Genomic DNA, 20,889 nt, shown 5'->3' with positions numbered 1-20,889 from the left:
GATCTAGGAGACGTAATTCAGCTAAACACTCCAGGGCTCAGATTTGTGTTCTGGATCTCTCTAAATGACAGTGAAGTGGAAGAGCATATGTAGAAGTTTTTTTTCTTCTCAGTGACTTCTTAGTCTGTTTCTCAGACTGTGTTTTTGTGTGATCAAATAGTCAAGCTGAAGGTAGGGAGCTCACCAGGCTCAGCATCTCTCAGCATTCTGTAAACTGGAAGGCAAAACCAGTGGCTAGGATTGAAAAAGTTTATCTTGGTAAGCAGCAAGAAAGGTTAAATGCATGAAACTCTGTTAGTCATTGGGATTTATTTGCTCAGTTCTAATTTTAACTCTGGTTAGCCCAATAAAAGGTATCACATCACTGTCTGGGTAGCTGTTGTACAAAAAACAATGCAACTACCAAATTTCCTCCACTGGATGACATACTTGGGCAGTAGCCCTTTTAAAAAAAGCATCAGTTTCTTTAGTGCACGTTTGGTTTTCCATTCATTATTTTCCCGATGGTGAAAGCAATGTTATTCATCCCAGAGAAGAATAGATACATTGTATTTCAAAAGTTTAACCAAAATACACAGTTTGCTGCAAATTTTCCTTCTTTCACGATTTTTAAAACACACCTACAAAGCAGCTGCTGGGAAAAATCATCAATTTACAGTCAATGGAATTTGGTAGCAAAAAAGGCAAAAGGAAAAATAAATGAATGACAGGATTACAAGAGCTGACTGCTACCTTCAGAAATGCAGATGATGAGAAGGACTAAATGCAAAAACTCCTCTCTCCATGAAATGAGCTAATAAATGTTAAACATGGAATGATTTCTCTATAAAGGAAGAAACAAAAATAGGAAAAAAAACCCCAACATTTCTCTGTGGCAGCTGGAATGCAAGCATTTGGACATGATTCTGCTGGGAATACAGCTCTTTGGGTCTCCACTTCCTCCTGCCATGCCTTCTAAGTAGCAGCCAGAAAGGACAAACCTTTACATTTAAAAGACTGTTGCCCAGAACAATGGGGGATATGCTCCCCTTACAAGTCACACTCCTCCTGACTACTTCTGAGACTTGCAATCTGAAATAGGCAGCCCGGTTTCATGACAAAAGAATCATGTTGCACCACCATGAAATATCCAGTTAATGCTGGAACAGGGTGTTCAAGTACACTCCTAAGAGAAATTCTCTTTTTTTCTACTGGATCAAAAGCAATCACACCATATCAACCAAGCTGTACTCTTGCAAGTTCATAGGTTCAGTCACTGCTCAAATGGAAGGAGGACACTACACATCCAGGCAGCTGGAAAAAGCAATTCCTACTATATATGCAGTACATGACTATTCTCCAATATTTATAGATCTTGATTTCATTATGCCATCAGGGGGAAAAAAAAGTACAATAATTCCCTTCATGCCTCTCATAATTGAATCCAACCATTATTATAAAATATTGTGAGCATTTGAAGTAACTATTAATTATTCACTGCTTGCTTCATAATGAATTGGAATATCATCTGTTATAGACCAAGTTTTTCATATATTCTCTAACACATCCAAGATGCTGTGAATCTGATCTTTAAAATGAATGAAGTATTAAAATCAATAGAATAAAAACTTCCTCTTTCTCAAAGGGATGGTAAACATCGCAATACGGTCTCATCAGATTTCACAAAGTAAGGAGCACTGGTCTAAGTCATCCGTGGATCATACCCATGCTAGTTCCTAAGCTTGTCTAAGAATAGCACCTGTGCTACCCTCATTAACAACAATAAAATGTCTCAGTATAATCAGAGGACACTGGAGCTTCCAATGTTTAAATAGTACGCAAAATTCAGGAAACAGTCATTGTAACAACAATGTCAGTTTAGAGAAACCATCACAACTTTTTAAAAGACAGAGGGCCAAGCTTTGTGCTGATCAAATGTCAAATTAAGTTCATTCTTCATAATAGAATACTTTCTACATTGTCTTGGTTGAGAAGCAGAGGGAAGGCAGGCTGCAGAGAGAAGGCATTGCTTGGTTTCCTAAACTATTTAACAGTGTTGTTATGATTGCTAAAAAGCTGCTATCATTATCCTAAAAGTGACTTAAGTGGCTGAAGTAACATGAATAAAATGCACTGGGGTTTTATTTTTCAAGGGTCTATTTCAGCATCACTCCCTGCAGAGAAGTCATCACTTCTACAGAGCAGTGTGTCAGCTATTTAATGAATACCCACTAGCTGAGCTTCATGCATATCGTATTTTAGAAACATTATGTTTTGGAGAGCCTCTCATCATTTATTATATCATCTAGCTAGGAGTTCAGTGGTGCTTACATGTCATCTTATTTTGACATGTAGCCCCCAGCAGGAGACTATGGATGCTCTCCTGTCAAAATCAACAGCAATATACTCAATTTTATCAAAAGTAGATCTGAGCCTCTAATCAGGTTACAGTAATATTCAGAATGACTGACCTCTCTTCAAGATTTCAGGCCAGGTAGCTGCTTACAAGATAAAAGCTTGGAACAGCTTTTTATCTTGTTTCTGCAGCTGAATATACTGTCCGTCAGCTGGAACTGTGGTGGAGGGCAAGCTGTGATTGGCACTGATCTTTCCCAATTAGGAAGCCCTCCAAGTCTCTATTCTGCTTATAAAGACAAATGAAAATATCTTATCAAATACTGTTATCACTTTTTTCTTTTAACTGGTTTTGTAAAAAATTATTTCCTAAAGGAATATTTTTTTTTTATGGTGACAGTGTGGTGTTACAACAGAGCCAGCAAATAAATGAATAATACAATATGTTGATGCTATATCAAATGGAAAACACTCCCAGCAGAGTTAACATCAATTTATATGGTGTAGCCTGAGGGTGGGGATCTCTTCCAGGGCTTCTGCTTACTTTCATGATTTTGTACCTGATACATAAGCAGGATTTTGCTCAATCCTTTCACTTAAAGCACAAGAACAGATACTGAAATCTTCAACACAGCAGGTTCATCTGCAAGCATGAATGCCTCTTACAGACACAGCAAATCCAAACACATAGCAATACATGTAAAAGAAATATTAACTTACAATAACTGCATATGAAAATAAATGCTATTTTACTCCCTTTCCTCATTGCAACAACACGTGACTCTTGAAAAATACCGCAGTGTTTTAAAATAAAGATTATACTTATTTAAATCTATGTTCATATTGTATTTGTTTGTACTCCTTGATATGGAAGATGTAAAGATATAGTATTCAGGACACATTGCCAGAGAAGACCAGGATCCATTCAAATAGCTTCTATTAGGGTAATGCTTCCATTCTATAATTAACTGCAGCACTTGTCATACTTCTAATGCAAACAGAAGTGCAAAGAATCTGTGCTGTGATCTGCTGGTCTCCTAGAAAAAGCACAGTCCCCCAGGTTAGCAGCTTCTATGCAGCAAACAACCAGCTGTTTTGCAAAGGAGGACAGAAATAATAATTCCTGATACTATTGACTATTAGAAGACTCTACAAGAAAAGGGACGGAACAAAAAGAGACGATGTTCAAGACTAAAGCACATTTTTTTAGTGTTTATATAAATAACAAACTTGTGTTGGTCTACCTAGAGCATTAGGATAAATTCTCATTGAAACAACACATTCATTACCTCTTCCAGCTTGGTTGAATTTTGTTAATGATGAGCCTGGCCCTCTGGGCATGTGCCCTCAACAAGATCAAGGCTCATGAAGCAGCATAATTCTGTGCAAACTTTACCTTTGAGTTGCAAAGCAGCTAAGACACCTGCAAACAGCACATGAAGATATCACATAAATACCAGAGCAACCTCATGCTAAAATGGAGCAAATGAAGAAAGCAACAAGAAGGGGTGACAGCAAACAAAGCTGTGGGAAACTTGAGGTTAATTTCAAATGAAGAAGTGATACAGAAGCTTGGTTTCAGGAGTATGTAATATATTTTACAGTACTTTTCCATCAGTTTTATCTTTAACAGATTATTTGTTAACAGAATATTCTGATAAGAAGGAAAGGTACTTATTCAATGTGAGGCATACCCTGTAATTTTTTTTTTTTCCAGTGCTGGAAGAACTTCACATAGAAATACAATTTCTGCCCAATAAATTTCAGTTTATGGCAGTAAATTACTCTTTATAAGCAATACAAGAATATCAATACTTATCTCTAATTCTCTCTGTACAGTAAATGCTAAAGAAGAGAAAATGACAAGACATTATAAAGCAAAGCCCAACTCCTTAAAAGTAGAGAAATGTTGTTTTTCTGTGTCACAGTTGAATAATAGTTGGATAGAAAAATGAATCCGGAGCTGGAAACCACAGTCTTAGTTTGTATCAGCATTGTGTACAAAGCCCAAAAGATGAGCAGCGTCCAGACCTCCAGATTTTGGTCATCAGAGTAGTAATTGTTTTAATCAGTTTTTCTAAAATGTAATGGAAGAAAAGCAAAAAAAAAAAAAAAAAAAAAAAAAAAAAAAAAAAAAAAAAAAAAAAAAAAGCCATTGGACAATAACCTTGTGAAAATAAACTTCTATCAAGAAAACAAAGTTTAGAAGTAATTACCTGTTTAACAGAAAAATATATGCTTTATGTTAGGACATATTTTAGAAAATGTATTTCAAAGTTTTAGATAATACAGATACCATGACTCACAGCATTATTTTCAAAATGTCACAAAATTCCTTTTAGATTTATTTCCAATAAAATTGTAATTTTAAATTAATTTCAGTCTTTGAGCTAAAACCACATAAAATCCTATTCAAATAGCTAAACATGTAGATAGACTGCATATTTAAGCCGACCAGAAATTACTAGAAAATCCTGTTCAGAACAGTTTGACTGACCACCAGTGCCTCTCTCAGCCTCAGGAACATTGCTAATGAGAACCAAATATATGGTCCACCCAAACTAGCAACATTTCCTTGCATTCCTTACACCTCTCTAGCTTCCAAAATTCAAAAATTGGCCTGATTTTTTCCAGCCAAAAAGAACCTTCTTAAAAATTCAAGCTACATTTGACAACTGCTTTACAGTTAAAGAATTACTTTACAATATTTCCTCTTAGGTTGCTGCATAAATGACTACATTTCAATTACTTCCTTCCTCTGAATTAGATGGACTATTTGGCATTGGGTGAAAGCAAGTAATTTTTATTCAATGCAACTTTTAAATCTTGATGATACTATCAAATTCTACAATTTAGCACAATATTCAAAGAGGTCATACTTAACTACTATAGATAGGTCTACCTTTGTCATCCTTTCCTCCCTCCCCTTTATTGCCAGCATATTTTCTCCTTTTTGTAAAGCTATTCTCATGAGACCATATTTTGCAAAACATGGAGCAGAAAAGGCAAATAAGGGTGCTTCTGAGCATTACATCTTAAAATGACAGAAAATAACTTAAATAAAAGTGGATTATAGAATTGACCTCAGTGCGTGCTTGTCATTTACCATGAAATCCCAATGCAGCCAGGCAGCTCTGAACACTGGGATCACATTCAATAATGGGAATCATGACAAAGTAATGTATTTCACGGAAGTCTCATAGCAGTGTACTTTCCATCTATATTATAGGCCAATAATTTGGGATTCTTTGGTCCAGGATTCTACACCATTATGGTCCGAGCTTTCTGTAGTAACTGTGCTTGATATTTCTAGATTCCCTACTAGCTGCTGACAAGAGGACAAAAGAAGATTTGAGATCTACAGTTAACGTTTAAGCCTAATAGCTATAGTAATTGATTAGTTCTCCGTGGACTTTCTTTGGTCACTGAGGTGTGTACAGAGACTACAGGAGATTATTTTATTGTGCAATTTTCACAGCGCAGCAGGGTACCTTGACAATGGGTTGGATACCACCCTCCTGACAAAAACTACAGGGGAGGGATCAGAGTGAAGAAAACTCAGCAGAATCAAGCAGCAGCTTGTTATGGAAACAAGCAGGGGGTAGGACTTTTCCTTCCTGGGAAAGAAGCAAGATTTTTGGCCCCACAGCTTGTTCATAAATCTGAGGTCTCCTGGGGGACAGAGTAATTTTTGTTGGGACTTACAGCTCACTTCAGCCCTTGAGGTATCAGAGGCCTTACCCCGTTCCTTGGCTACTGAGCTTTTTAATAGATAACACGTAGAAAAAGGCTTCTTGAAACAGTTATAGCATGTACTGAGCCAGAGTAGGGCCAGAGAGTTAAGCAGCAGATGCACAAAGGCTGCAAAGCTGGTTTTGCTTTAGGGGTGGGTAGATGTAAAGAAGTTGAAAGTAGACACAGCTTAAGATATTCTGAAAAACAATGTCTCCTTATTATCCATAGATCAAGCTAGCATTGACAACAGCAAGTGTTGCAACTTCTTTTGAAACAGCATGAAAGTGAGTTGGAGGGACCTTTACTACAGATGGAACATGAGCTGGTGAACCCCTGCTGAGGAAACCAACAAGAGTGTGAGATGTGGAAATGGCTCATGCATTTGCATCTACCACAAACTAAAATGCAGCTATCACTGAATTTTGTACCTGCCATCCAAGACTGCAACTTATATTTTGATATGAACTAGCAACAATTGTCTCAAGTGCCTATTTATACACTTAATCGAGGTCTGAGTTATTTTCAGCTCCAAGTGTATTTTCTTAATGTCTCAACTCACTCTCAGAAATCCAGACACGAGCCTGACTCTTCCAAACTTTAGGCCAAGGTCCTCTCAAAGCTTGCCTCAGCTGCTGGCTGTTGTATTTCAGGCACCTTGCATGGGCCTGAGCTTCGGAAGGTGAATACTCAGCAATTTCTAAATGCACAGCACTCAAAGCACCCTGCAACTGGATTAATAAAAATTAAGGCACTCAAAAATTGGTAGTTAATTTTGAAAATCTTACCCATAACTAGAGCAGACTGGTTGACAAGAAAAGCAGAAATCACAGGTAACCATAAAAAGATCAATGTGTTACTGAGCTCAAGGTACTTACAGTGTAAACTTTACTTCCATTCATAGTGGCATAGTTAATGGCAAAAGGGTTTGCCCTTTATGTCCAGTAACCATATTTTACTCTATATCTCTAGAGAGCAGGAGTCTGTATAAGCAATGAGAGAGGGGGTAAAAGAGTTGATGGATTACTAGTTTTTCTCCTGGTGGTAAATTCAGCTGTCTGCAATCATGAATGTTAGTACAGAAGGAAACAAGATAGTTATCTTTTGTCAAAACTGTGATATAACAAATGTTAATATAATCTCAAAGGGAGGTGCAGTTCAGAATATCTTTTTTAAAAAGACAAAACATTCTGAAACAAAGGTTGCTTTTAACTATGTATAAACAGTCTTTGATCAATCAACTGAATCCTTAGAAAGGGATGATATATCACAAAACACAACATAACACCCCTACCATAGTTGGGTAAGTCCTTAAATTTTGCTCACAGAAAGGATGACAGCAGTTGCAGGGAGACCCAACCAAATTATTAGAGTGGAACTTTTTTGTTTTTATATAAATTAATACAGTCCTCTCCTTCTGGAAGCTGCAATTACTACAGAGTAAAATGGATTGGTACTGCTGCATTATAAATGCATCTGGCATCAGATAGAAATTTCTCCTGAGGGCTGTCTTCAGAGTTCATGGCTTTTTGTTTCCTCTGCTGCATCCTCAGACAAACCTGTAAAACAAAAAAGAAGATGCTTAAAAATTTAGTGTAGTTGGCAACTACACGCACTATAGTGTTGATTCTATTGGTTTGTGAAAGCCTTGGTTATAGATGGAGGAAACAATTTATTAAATACTTAGGATAAAAATGCTTAACATGCAAATTCAAACACTCACCAGTTTAGAAAATGAAAAAAATAATGCAATAAAGGGAATTTCACATCAGCTTTTCTATATGTATCATGGACAACAACAGTTCAAACTACAAAATCATGGACTATTGCATCAGAAAAAAATGACAGAGAACAACAGAACATATGATTTTAGACAGTTACTCAAATCTACCTGCATTTATCTTTTTTCTGGGAAAAAATGGCAACAGAAGTTGCAAAACAAAAGAAAATTTAATGCACACATTCATTAACAAGGATATATTTTTATACATATATATATACACATATATAAATATACATATATATGACTGTCAGCTTGGGCAGGAGGAAAATAGCCAAACTCTTGTATTGAAGATACAAGACTATCTGCTATAAGGCAAGGGAATGAGTTTCCCATTTTCAAATATTAGTTCAAGTGATTAATCAGTCTTGGATAGGATAATAATCTTTGCAATAATGAACCTGACAGAATGTGAAAAAGGGGTAGAGACTCATAAGATGCTGCTTTAAATATCTAGGGGGAAAGAAAACAGCATCACACAAATTTGTACACACACATACTTGAATGACTAAAATTAAAAGTGGTTATTTCACCCAGAAGTTTCTTACATAAGCACTCTTAGTTTAGATTGAAAATTATTCAACTTAAATCCTTTTCTAATTAATTTAAGCAATCCAAAATAAATTGGCACCATCTCCAAATGATATATGAGTAATAATAAAATAACAACAAGATTTTATGAGGTTTCTTTCAATATTTTTTTTCCCTTCTTCTCTGAAGAAGGTTGAAATCCCCCAACACACAATGAAATGATCCAGCAGGTCAGCAGAACAAAATTTGAGCATCCAGTGTTCTAAACCAAAGCCACTAGTCTCCTGTCAGTCTAACTTTTTTACAATATTGTTCACAGAGAATTTAGTCCCGCAACCTACACAAACTTAAAACAATATGCTTTCATTTAGATCTGTGCAATTTCACATGATCAAAATAATCTAGATTTATTTTACACTTCCAGTGTTTTTGGTGCTTGGGGATTTCAGTATTTACAGTGATTTTCATGGGTGATGGTACTAAATTGAATAAATGTTATCTCAAGCCTTGAGATACAAAAGACTAAAGCAGTAACATTTCAGCAACAGCTGGAAGCCCAAGGCCCTGAGGGCCTAAGAAATTCCCCTTGCTGAAGTTGCTACTTTTTTTTTTTTTTTTTTTTTTTAAAGGACAATTAAAAGTACCATGTTAAGAGCTGACTTGGGGCTCCAAAGGTCAGCCCTTGAATGGCTGTTCTTTTGTTCAGAGCTCTCATCACACTGGGATGCCAAAGGGACCAGCAGCAAGTCCTATCTTGTTTCATTAATGGTCATGGGGAAGGAGGTAGGTAGCACGATAATGAAACTTGTGGATTATAGGAATCCAAGAAGAGCAAGAAACACTGAGGAGGAGAAAGAAATATTGCTCTAGGACTAAGAGATTAACAAATATGAGAGAAGATAGAGGGGATATTGCTTGAAATGCACCATGGAAATAACAAACTTTAACTTTTTCCACTGTGCTACTTCTGCAGGGCTTTCCTCAGCAAGTATCTGTGTTTATCACAGGCAGTGAAACACCCACCATAGCTCAATGCAGTATAGAAACCACTGCAAAGCTACAGTTAATACTTCCTGACTACATGGCTTTATTGAGCTGTTTAGAGCTCTGCATAAAATAAGTACCAGACAGTATCTTGATTTCTCACTACAGTCAAGGAAAATAATGCCTGAATTATGAAACTGACTGCTGCACACTCCTATAAAAGCTGGACATACACATAATCCAAGTGAGAAACAGAAAAAAGGAGCTATGACTATGGTCAGCTCTTTGTACCAGAAAAGAATGGCTACAGATTTACCAGAGACCAAGAGTTTACCAACTGTGCATTCATGTTCCACGTTTAAGCCATGATGCTGCCACTGCACAGTGCTCTTGGCCTCTTGACATTTGAGGACTGGCTGGCTACAGGACCTCTAAGAAGCATAACAAAACAGAAATTAAAGAGGGGAGGTTTACAAAAATACCTGGGGAAGAAAAACCTCTCAATGAAGGCTATAGCATCATAATTAATTTTTTTCCTTTGTTAGGCTGAAAACATGGCCTCTTAAAAACTAAAGTGTAATTATAAACTTAAGAAAAAAAAAAAAAGAGTCACAAAACAGTGCCCAGTGCCCATGACACTGCCTTCAAAATCTGTTACTTCCCTGACATTAACTTCTTACAAATAACCCTTGTGTCTATTTCTACAAATTGCCATGCCAAAGTGAACCATGAATGGTTACTTTCATGAAAAGCCGTGGATCCACTAAATCTAACACATTTACTATAATTACTGGCTGGCAGAAGTGAAGTCACAGAGCAGGATTTACCCTGGTTTCACACAAGTTTGCACAACAGCTCTGTAGTTCAGCTACAGGGAACCCGGAATTCTTCTGCATGGATCAAAGTACTACTACATGAGTAAACTGTGGGAGAGTTGAGCTGACAGGTGAGGCACAGACTAAAGGTATTTTTATTGTGCAACTCCAAAATGGGAGGCAATAAAGAATCAAGAAAATACAGGTTGCAATAACCAGCCTTCCCACATCTACCCAGTATTTTTTCCCACCTGCAACTTTTATTAGTCATCTAGGAGAACAACATAAATGTCACATTGATCTAACTGGCACATTCTACTTTATAGCAGATGAGATAATTAGCATCAGAGAGGTTTCTCATTAGCATATTCCGACAAGCTTAGGCAGATCCTAAAAAGCACAGGGTATAAATATAAATTCTGAAGATTAAGGCTTCTTTACTTCATTTCATCAAGAATAGAAAGCTTCCTTTCAACTTCGTATCCCACATTATGAAGTTCTCAGTGTTTTGTTTTATAGAGCATCCAAAAATCTCTTATCATAATAACACTGGTCTGAGCACATACACTTAGGGAAATTCATATTGAAAAGTTTATGTCTCTGTTTATTAACACAGTGACAAACTGGAAAGCTGCTTTTGGAAATGATCATGATAAATTTTAACTTAACAGTAGGCCATTCCAAGAACTTTTGGAGTTCTGTTTTTAAAATGGAGCCAGAAAACATGATTATATTAATATCCTGATTAGTAACATGAGACTGAGGATATCTGACACCAAGACAGTCACTTAAATCCCTCAAATGGTATGTATTTGACAATTAGCACCCTCAAGAAAACAGCTTCTATAATCATGTTATTTACCTCTTCAAAAGCATGACTTAGTATGTGACACATAACAATTGAGCAACAGAAAGTTCATTTGTAGATCAAAATGTACTTTTGAGGCTTGAAAACCAAAAGTTCAAAGAAAATCAGTTACAGTGACAGAAGCACCAAAGACAGCAGAAAAACCCCAGCTTTCCTAAGATGACTATTCATGCAGTTAGAAGGAAAAAAACCTCAATGACACATTTAAAGGGAGAGATGATATTTGAGCATGATGGCAGAATGGAGGAGAAAGAATAATTTTCTGTAGTCATAAATTGTTCACACTAAGCATGATGGTGTAATGTTTAAAGTTGTTCAGGTTAAATAATTAGGCAATGGAAGAAACTACCCAAAGATGTGGCTCAGTCAGGAATATGGGAAGTTTGCAGAGATAGGGCAGATGAAATCCTAGTGGGGATAAAGAAAAGGGAGATACACAGGTTTTGAATCGGATGACCTAAAGATATTCTCCAATCCTATCATTTATGCTGCTATGATTCATCCTGAGGAGAACATTTTGGACCCTTATAAATTACTGGCTGAGTTTCCTGGATACTATTGTGCATTAGTCTACCCTAAAGCATGCATAAAACTAAGTCAAAGTTGGCTTTGAAGTGTTTGATCTACGATATCCAATACTTCCAGTCTCTTTTTCATACCATGACTCAGAAAAAAGAGTTGTTCTAACAAGACAAAAGTTATTTTGAGTTCAGATTAAGTTAGAAAAGGGAGGCACCCTGTTTTTTTCCTGCTATTCCCACCTAAAAGAGGAAAAATACCCACCCTGTCTCATGGCCTAATGGTCAGTATTGCTATTTCTAGACCTGACATAAGACAGCTTTAGAACAAACTACAGCTTTAAAGTAACTGTTTTTCATAAAATTTTGGATCAGAAACTAAATGTTCCAAATGACTAAAGTTAATAGCTTTTTGCTTTTTTGTTAACAAAAGATGACAGATTTTTCCTAGCACCTTTAAGTCATATTTCTAAAAATCATAATTCTTCTTTCAAGAAGGCCCATCTATTCATTACTAATAATTTTCTTTTCATTAAAAACTGCTTGAGGAAATGTATACTGCTTCCTTTTTCTTGGTATTTAACCTTCATTCTGTAAACACAATCCAAAGGGCTTTTCAAAAAGTTCAGGAAAGCAACAGTCTTCCTTATCAAGCACACACAGTTTAGTAGGAGTGCAAAATGGATTACTGTAAAATCAACAAGTTACAAACTTTCCTATACTGCTTTAATGGGTGAAACTGGACTTCACTGGTATTCTATATCACTTTTAATAGGCTAATAGGCTGAGAGTGGCCTCAACATTGCCTTCCCAAATCACCAGTGAGTCACTGACTGTTGCACACATAACTTAAAAATGCTCAGATTTTTGTATCAGAAAGTGGAGTGATGGTAGCTGAATAAGTGGGAAGCATGGCTGACTCATTTACTAAAGAACTGTGTAAAACAAATAAATTTGTTTTTCATCTAGTGTGACTTAGAGAAAGGGCTGCCTTCAGAGAACTTTGCTTTGTCCTAAGGGACCATATACATCACAGGGTGGATAATGTGAAACAACCATTTCCATCTCTGTAAATGTGCACCCCACTAACTGAGACTAACATGACAAATCCAACCTACACGAAGGTATCTACTGCTAAGTTTCTAAACACCACAAAATAGCAGTGATTGAAGGGGCAGCTCTGACCTTGGGGAAAGAGAAGGGTCTAGTCCCACAAAACTCACAAAAACCTTGCTAAAGTCTTCCTTTTGTCATTCTGACTTAATAGTGACATGCAGTAGCCTTGTAACACAGTGGAGTTAATAAGGAGATAACAATGACAAAGGCAACGTTTACTAAGTGTCTGCATAGGGTTTTTTAAATTAAGTTTTAAACCACATACAAAGTTCTTCTGCATTTGTTCATCAAGGCATCAGCCCTCAGTCGGCATCATTATGGTTTCTTTAGGTCTTTCTTCTGATTCATATTTGGAAAATGCCCAAGACATATGAAATGTTTCTCATATAAAGTTTGAAAACAAGGACAAACATCTAGTGGCATCACTGAAATTTCCCAAGGTGTACAGCTGCTTCTTCTAATGACCCCAGTTACATACATGTGTACATACCAATGCAAATATAAATATAAATATATTTATACACATTCCACATACACACAATTGAAATAAACACATTATCTAAGAACCAAGGAGATATCAAACCAGCAAATCCAGCTTATATATATAGATATTAAGATCAAGATGAATGGGATGCTAGTTAATTTGAAGCAATGTAGAGCTCTGTAAACAGCACTCTAATTAACAGTGTTTTAAGTTTCACTTAGGAACAGTAACAAAAAACCAAAAAAATTATCAGAGCAAACTGAGTATGATTGTAGGAAGACAAGCTGTTTTAAAAACAGTTACATATCTAAAGTTATGTAAGTGATCACTACTCTAGGAAGCATAATTCCCACGAAGCCAAAATTTTGGATGAAAAGTGCTCATTTTCTCCAAATATCTGATATCTGACAATCACCTACCAAATCCTGAACATTTTCTCAGAAAGCTTGCAAAGGTTCTGAAAATTGATTGTTTTCATTTATAGATGATCTCAAGAAGTCATAAATGACACATTTCAGCTGGAACATATATTTCTTGCCAGGAAGTAAATCCTACAAATGAGTTTGCTTTTCAGTTCAAATCTCCCTTCTGTCTAATTACTTATCAGCCTTTGCCAGGGTGGTAAATTAATTCAGTGGCTCCTAAGCCAATATGCACAATACAAATCTAAGACTCGGGTAATTATGGCCATACAAACACCATTTCTTCAATTTATTCTTCATCGTGCCTGTATCTTCCCATTCACTGCAATCCACAATTCTATTAAGCTTTTCAGATATGTTGAGTCTTTAAGAACTTGCCTGCAGAAAAAAACCAAATTCTTGGACCATGTACCCTGAGATTAAACTGACTATAATTTATTGAAACCAGGGTCTTTTTTGTGCAGACATAGCTCTTGGATTTTTCCTAGGGAGAAACTATGATATAGATATAATCAGTCTTTTGCCTGCCTGATTCATTGTGCTGTTGTGCTGACTTCCCAGACAGACGACCAGTCAGCTGACTATTAACAAATCCTTTATCTTCGATCACCATGACAGATAAGAAAAACTCCAGGGGTAGGTTTGCTTTAGGGCAAGATTTTCCACCATTTTCATATGAATAGCAGTGAATCCTGCTCCTGGAGACAACCAGTGTCTGCCTGCAGGAAGATCTAAGAGCCTTCATGGATACCTTACATATACTTTACAGTCAATTTCTACTCCTACATGTTGGCTGCAGCTCATAATTGATATCTTGAAGACCTACAACCTCCCTCTTCAAACATTCCCCGTCTACATAATATCACTTGAGCTAATACTGAGCAAACTTTTCAGCTGAGATTATTTTCATTTGAAATCTGAAATACAGGTCAAATAAAACATCGGTCAAATTTCTGCTGAATTTATCAGAGCAATTTGGCTAAAAATTAAGTAACTACAGCATTTTAAAAATGTTTTAATTTAATATTTTTAACTCTAAATTTTAAAAATCCTTTTACTCTTCATTTCAGACCGAAGCATTGCAAATAAGCTTCCCTGAATATATACCTATATATGTATAAAATAAGTTAATATTTTAACTTGGTAAATAGTTGATACGAAGCCTAAGTAAAATACTTCATTTGAGGAGAAAAAAAAAAAAGAAACCTGAATAAATCATTGGAGCTTGGCCCAAAAAAACCCCTAATTTTCCAATAGTTTTTTCTTCTAGTCAGAAATTAAAAAAAAACAAACCCAAACCAACCAGTTATTCATAGATCTCTTACTCCTGTTAGTATGTACCTGTAACTTCAGTCAAAATAGTGCAGTTATTCTCTTAATATGCATGATATCATAGTTAGAATGAAGCATTCAACCAACTTATCTGTGATATATCCATACAAAGTACAGGCAGCTTTATCCAACACCACCTTCAGTAAAATACAGAATAAAAGTCGACATAGTTTATAGGGGGGGAAAGCTCACTATTTCATTAATAAAGAGTTTGATACGAACTTGTATTTAGGGCCTGTGCTGTGCTTCTTGTATGAGTTTAACTTGTAGCGTCACAAAACAACTCAGTATCTTTCCAATTAAACATCAGTTTCTCCAGTAGAGATTTCCGGCATGTCCATTATAGCCCACAGTATACATAAACCTATGGCTTCTCAATATCAGAAAGATATAACAAAATAGAAGAAATTCCAAAAAGAACAGCAATAATAATTGTGTGATTTTGTAGAAAACAGAAGAGAGGGAGAGATACAAAATAGCTAAAGGCAAAGTAATATTCAATTCAATAGTTCAATAAAACAAAGAGATATGAAAGAGGATCAAGAAAATTAAGTCAAGGAAAGGAATATTCAAGGCTTCTGTAATGCCATGTATTCTCCCTGTGGAAGTAGTGGAAGCCACATGGCTTATGACATTTGCAAATTAGTTTGTCAGGGACATGGTCAAGCTGATATAACAAGAGTTTTCCATTTCTAACTTCTATCACCATACAACAGATCTGAGGTGCTACAAATTCCTAAGCGCTGCGTAATATTCCCAGAAACATCAGCTTTTGCTTACCATCCAGTATTCAGAAACTGAGTATTCTTCAGTATGTTGCTCTTTATTAAAATGGAACATTACACTGCAAATGATAAAATCATATTCAAGATTTCCAGACTGGAATTTTCATGATTATTCTGGAAATAACATACAACAGGATTTTACCATTTGATGTCATTTTTCCTTTGGAGTCTTGTGGGAAAAAAGACTTTGGTAGAGAAGTAGGTTTGAAGAAAAATGTGTTAATTAAAAAAAAAATAAAAAATAGCAAGCTACTTTTGCAAAATACTTTCCAATCTTGAATTTCACACATTCTTTTTGAGCTACAGTATATGAGAAAAATGCTGCAGGAGGTTTTCCCCAATGCACTCTTTTGATAAGTCCCAATGTTGGCTTAAAAGCAAAAGAACATAATAAAAAGAGCCTGTACTAAAGTAACAAATGAAATGTCTTATAAATGGACACTCCTTTCTATTGCTCACCAACATTCTTAACCTGCTTTTTCTTGTTGTTCTCTTGGGTTTTTTAGGTGTCATTGCCCCTTTTCATAAAATCTTATATTTGCAAATGCAAGCAATGATTTTTGGGGGATGGAGTGGCAGTGTATCATAGAATGACCAAAGTTGGAAAGGACCCACAAGGATCAAGTCCGTTAAGTCCAACTCCTGCATAAAAGCATTTTGTATTTTTATTTTATATGTATTCTAAATTGTCTTAATATCTCAACATACTAAAGACCAACTTATATCCACTACTTTCCCACTGCTAACAGTTACCCCCTGCTACACCCCTGAATATTTCCAGGCATATCTTGGCCATAATAACTATAATGGGAATTTCAGTACTCACAACAAAAACTGTAAAGCTATTCAGATTTGATGATCCAATTAAGGATCCTTATGGCCCAAAGGTGAACAACAACTAGAAATTTCTCTGCTCTCCAACCTCACACCAACCAGCAGAACGAGAAGAAGGGCAGCACTTTGTGGGACTGAGCCTTTTATCTCCTCCAGCACATAGAAGCCAACATGCTAAGGCTTCAAATGATGAAAGTAACAGTATTAAATATATTTTGAATTTTCTCATGGGCTCAGGAAGCAATAAAAACTACGTACAGTCAGACTGCAGGAAACCAATACAGATTTCATAATTTTTGTGACTTTAGGGAAAACATGCTCAGCTTTTATACACAGCCAGTTCAGTATTACAAATTTTCAGGAAATGTCACTGCTGTCCCACAACAAATGCAGGTTATGATGAAATTATAGTTTTCTACAAGAATATTACTCAAATTAATGTCAGGTAAATGATTTGAATTTATAATACAACACAACTCCTTGATCAGAGGCTTTTCACAGAACTGGACACAAATGATGCTAGAAAAAGCAAGATTCCATTCTGGTGGCTATATAACGTTATACAACACTGACTATTGACTAACAGGGTAAGTGCCCGAAAAAAGCTAAGAAAGCATACAAACATGCTAAATCAAAAAACAGTCCCAAAAGATCTAAAAAATTCCAGAAAATATACTGAAGTACAAGAAGAAGGAGACATTTTGTTGTGCAAAGTTTCAATTTATCAATCAGTGCAGTTCTTTCCAACTCTGGAGGAAGTTTAAACAACATCAGTGGCTTGGCACATTTTAAAGCGAGGTGCCGAAACCCAACATAGTTAAAGGGTATACTACAGATAGTTAAAAAAAAATAAAGAATAAAAGTCCTTGATTTAAGGTCAGGTACTGTAAACACTTACTGTGGTTTATGCATAAGTAATTCAACTGAACTTAAGGAGTCCTGTAGGAATTCTCACACATGTAAATGCTTGCAGTTGAGCCTAATTTTTGTACTATACAGTCTTTTAACCTGCCAACCAATTTTCTCTTTTTATTCTGATGAGTAGTATAACATTACCAATTAAAGTGATCTCTCTTGAAGTATGAAATTAATGTTTCCCTGATAACAACATCCATTTACTAACAAAAATATTATTTTAAAAAAAAGTTTACACTTTACTGTGCCCATGACTTGCAAGCAATGTTGAAAAGGGGGTTTTTGTGGGAAGTTAAAAGTCTAAAAAGAATCTGGTGACATCACCCAAGGAAATGCCTAAGCCCTGTATTACATTTAACTCAATACAATTTTGTTTTAAACTTTTGAGACAGAAAAACATCTGTTTCCTAAGAAAGTGTTCTCAAAGGAGTCTCTGCTTTTACACATGGCAGTTCTGATCTCTCACCACAGGAGAGCTTTACATCAAAGTTTACAAAGAGCTCTAAAAGCTCCATTGGAGCCTCTCAAGGTGATAGTTTCAGCAAAATTATAGTGATAGAAATGTTTCTGAGAGACATTTTGTTACAGCAAAAGTGAAATCCAAATATAGCATATGAAGATTTATCAAAATGTAGACATATTCCTACTGTGCCTGCTCATTATCTGTTCTGCTAGGATCTTACAGCAAGCTGGATGGTATTCCTTCTCTCCTAATGCATTTGTAGTTTACATGTCTTGTTGCTGCAATCAGGGATATTGTTGGAAGAAGGGCAATATACCTCACATGTGAAATGTTTTGAAAGGAGCTGTGAGTTAAGGTATAGACCAGTTTTGGCTTAATCCTTACTTGGAATGGCATGAGTATTTTGCAGCCTCTCATCCATGAGATCATGGTCTGCAGTCCATGAAATCACACTAAACAAGGAAACAAATATCATCCTCACGGTATTTTCAACTAAAGGTGCAAAGATACAATAACCTGAATGAAACAGGCCAGCAGAAATGCATGATTGAACAACTGAAAACCACCCATTCAAGTGTGAAGATAACAGATTTAATCTATAGACGATGAATAAGAAAACAATAAAACATATAAATAACAAGATGCATCAAAATTTTAAATACATTGTTTAAAGTAGCACCTACCCTTTTCTCATGCTTTTCAGAAGACAATAAAAACTGAAGTACTGTCTAAATAGGTCGAGATATTAGAATCCAAATTTTGGATTGCTGTATGGACTACCCAGCAGATTAAGACAGATGGTTCTTTAAGGCATGGTGGTATACACTTAACATAGCCATATCTTCTGCACCGACACAGGAGAAATCAAATTGTGCCATCAGCAATAGTATCTTCTGAAAGATTCAATAGCTGCCTTAGTTCTTGAGCAATAGCATAGAAAAGGACAGCCAATTATTTCAACAAGTTACATATTTAAAAAATAATGAGCTGTTCTCATATTTATCACCATCATACATACGATGATAGCCTAAATGCCTAAATATTTGTAAAACTAAAGTGGATCATACTGAGATACCTATCTTCAACTATGCTGCAACACTGCTTCTCTTTCAAGCCAAAACTGTTTTAAATTACATCATAGAAATGCTTCTAACACTTTTTTTACCTTCTAAGTTCCAGCATTTCCAGGATCAAAATGGTCTATTTCTTTATTCTTTCTCTAAATCTCATCTAAAAACCCCTTTATGTGGCATATTATGGTACCTTCATCAGACAATACCCAGATCTGACATACTTCAAGCCTCATCTGTTTCTCCAGGCTCTTCCAGGAGAGACAAAAATATATGAGGAAGAAGATAAAGTCTGAATACAGTTTGAAATAAATCCATTTCTTTGTGAGATATTTTTGTATCATTTTGACACGCTAAGATCTTGGATTCAATTTACACATTGGCTGGATTTGATGATCTTAAAAGTCTTTTCCAACGTAAGACGACTCTGTGCTTCTATAATTCTATTATTAGTGCAATTTACCTCAAACCTTGGATGTAAATTATTATAAACAAAAATATATAATTTCCTTATCTTCCTTAAAGGCCCTGGTTCATTTATCCACAAAGAACATCATCTACTTTCTAAATCAACGGGTACTGAAATTAATAACAAGAATTGGCATTGCCTTCAGTGTGGGAACAAAAGTGACCCTCAAAGATCCATGGAATCGTGAGTCAACTGAAGTCATAAGTCAACAGCAGCCTGTTGCTGATTGACTCTGCCTCACCAGTAGGTGTTACTTCAGCCATTAATGCAGAGTGCTGTATGGCTGCAGGGATACGTATGCCTGCCAAGGTACATAAAAAACATCCAAACCAAACTAAAATCTGCCAGGTCCTGAAAATATCATATAACACCCTGCCCTGTATCTACAACAGCATCCAAAGTAATGTTTGGGAGAGCTGACCATGACCACACCCATCCCTGTGTCTGCTTTGCAGCCTGACAGCTTTTCATTGACGGCCGTTCCACTTAATCATTCAAAGCAATGCTTGGCCATTTGATTGCTGTGATTTAACACAGTAATAACAATAATCCAGACTATGCTTAAAGCACTCATAGTACTTCCAAAACTGTTTATTAGCATTGGCTTCTGCTTTACTAGCTATTTTCAACACCCTTAATACTTAAGTTCCTCCTCTGGCACCTCCAAGAAGGCCAATATTATATGAAAAAGGCTGCCTTATTTTTTGTTTAACTGAGTAGTTGATAACTGCACTTAACTTCACAGTTTATTTATTCATTTAACCTTAGCTCAAGCCATCTAAAATGTCCTGTGCATTTCAACTTTAGGTCCAAGACAGAACTGTATACAGAACACAGTCTCCTTCATTTCCCTCTTGAAATTAAATCCAGTAACTCTTCTTCAACCCATGAGTCAACTTCAAGGTCCTCATTTAAAAATCCCATTCTTTTATTGCAATCATAGTCTGAGAATTCAGACCCCCATGTTCAACACCTCTGAGCAAAGCATCAGAAACACCAGACTAAGGACTTCTGTCATGCTTTGACTAAATCCTGTCTTTGAGCTAGTTGTTTCCCTCTGGTAACTGAGACTCTTTATGAAGACCTACACAATGTGATGCTCAGGTAGTTTATTCTGTCATAGTCTTTCAGCACAGGACATACTCTCCATGGATTGGAATTATTTCTTTCTTAATACATGATTCTCATCGTTTTTCACATTAGAATTCACAGGAACTGAATGCATAATTTAAGACTTGTACCCCAACAGAAGTGAACATTTTACCAAGGAGGCATTAAGGTTGGACAAAGACAGGGGCATTTTCACTGAAAAGCAGGTTTTGTTCAACAGGCAAGCACAAGAGCAATAGAGGACATAACAAAATTATTTTTCTGTTGAATATAAAATATCTCACATAGGTTTTCTGAAAAACATCCTCTGTTTAAAATATCCACAAA

The 20,889-nt window shown here is 36.0% G+C and overlaps 1 protein-coding gene across 4 annotated transcripts in view; it reads right to left on the bottom strand.

Moving 5' to 3' along the window:
- Positions 1-4,553: 4,553 nt before the first annotated feature.
- The window catches only part of BBS9 (Bardet-Biedl syndrome 9), a 286,703-nt gene continuing 270,367 nt past the window's right edge, over positions 4,554-20,889 (bottom strand). For all 4 annotated transcript variants that reach the window (XM_079302571.1, XM_079302574.1, XM_079302572.1 and 1 more), the window contains one exon: positions 4,554-7,625. In XM_079302571.1, the coding sequence (XP_079158697.1) occupies positions 7,579-7,625 (47 nt within the window). In that variant the 3' untranslated portion in view covers positions 4,554-7,578. The remainder of the gene's footprint in view (positions 7,626-20,889) is intronic.

The sequence above is a fragment of the Erithacus rubecula genome (genome assembly GCF_903797595.1).
Source record: "Erithacus rubecula genome assembly, chromosome: 3".
Taxonomy (NCBI): Eukaryota; Metazoa; Chordata; class Aves; order Passeriformes; family Muscicapidae; genus Erithacus; species Erithacus rubecula.
This window is presented reverse-complemented; position numbering and strand designations above follow the sequence as displayed.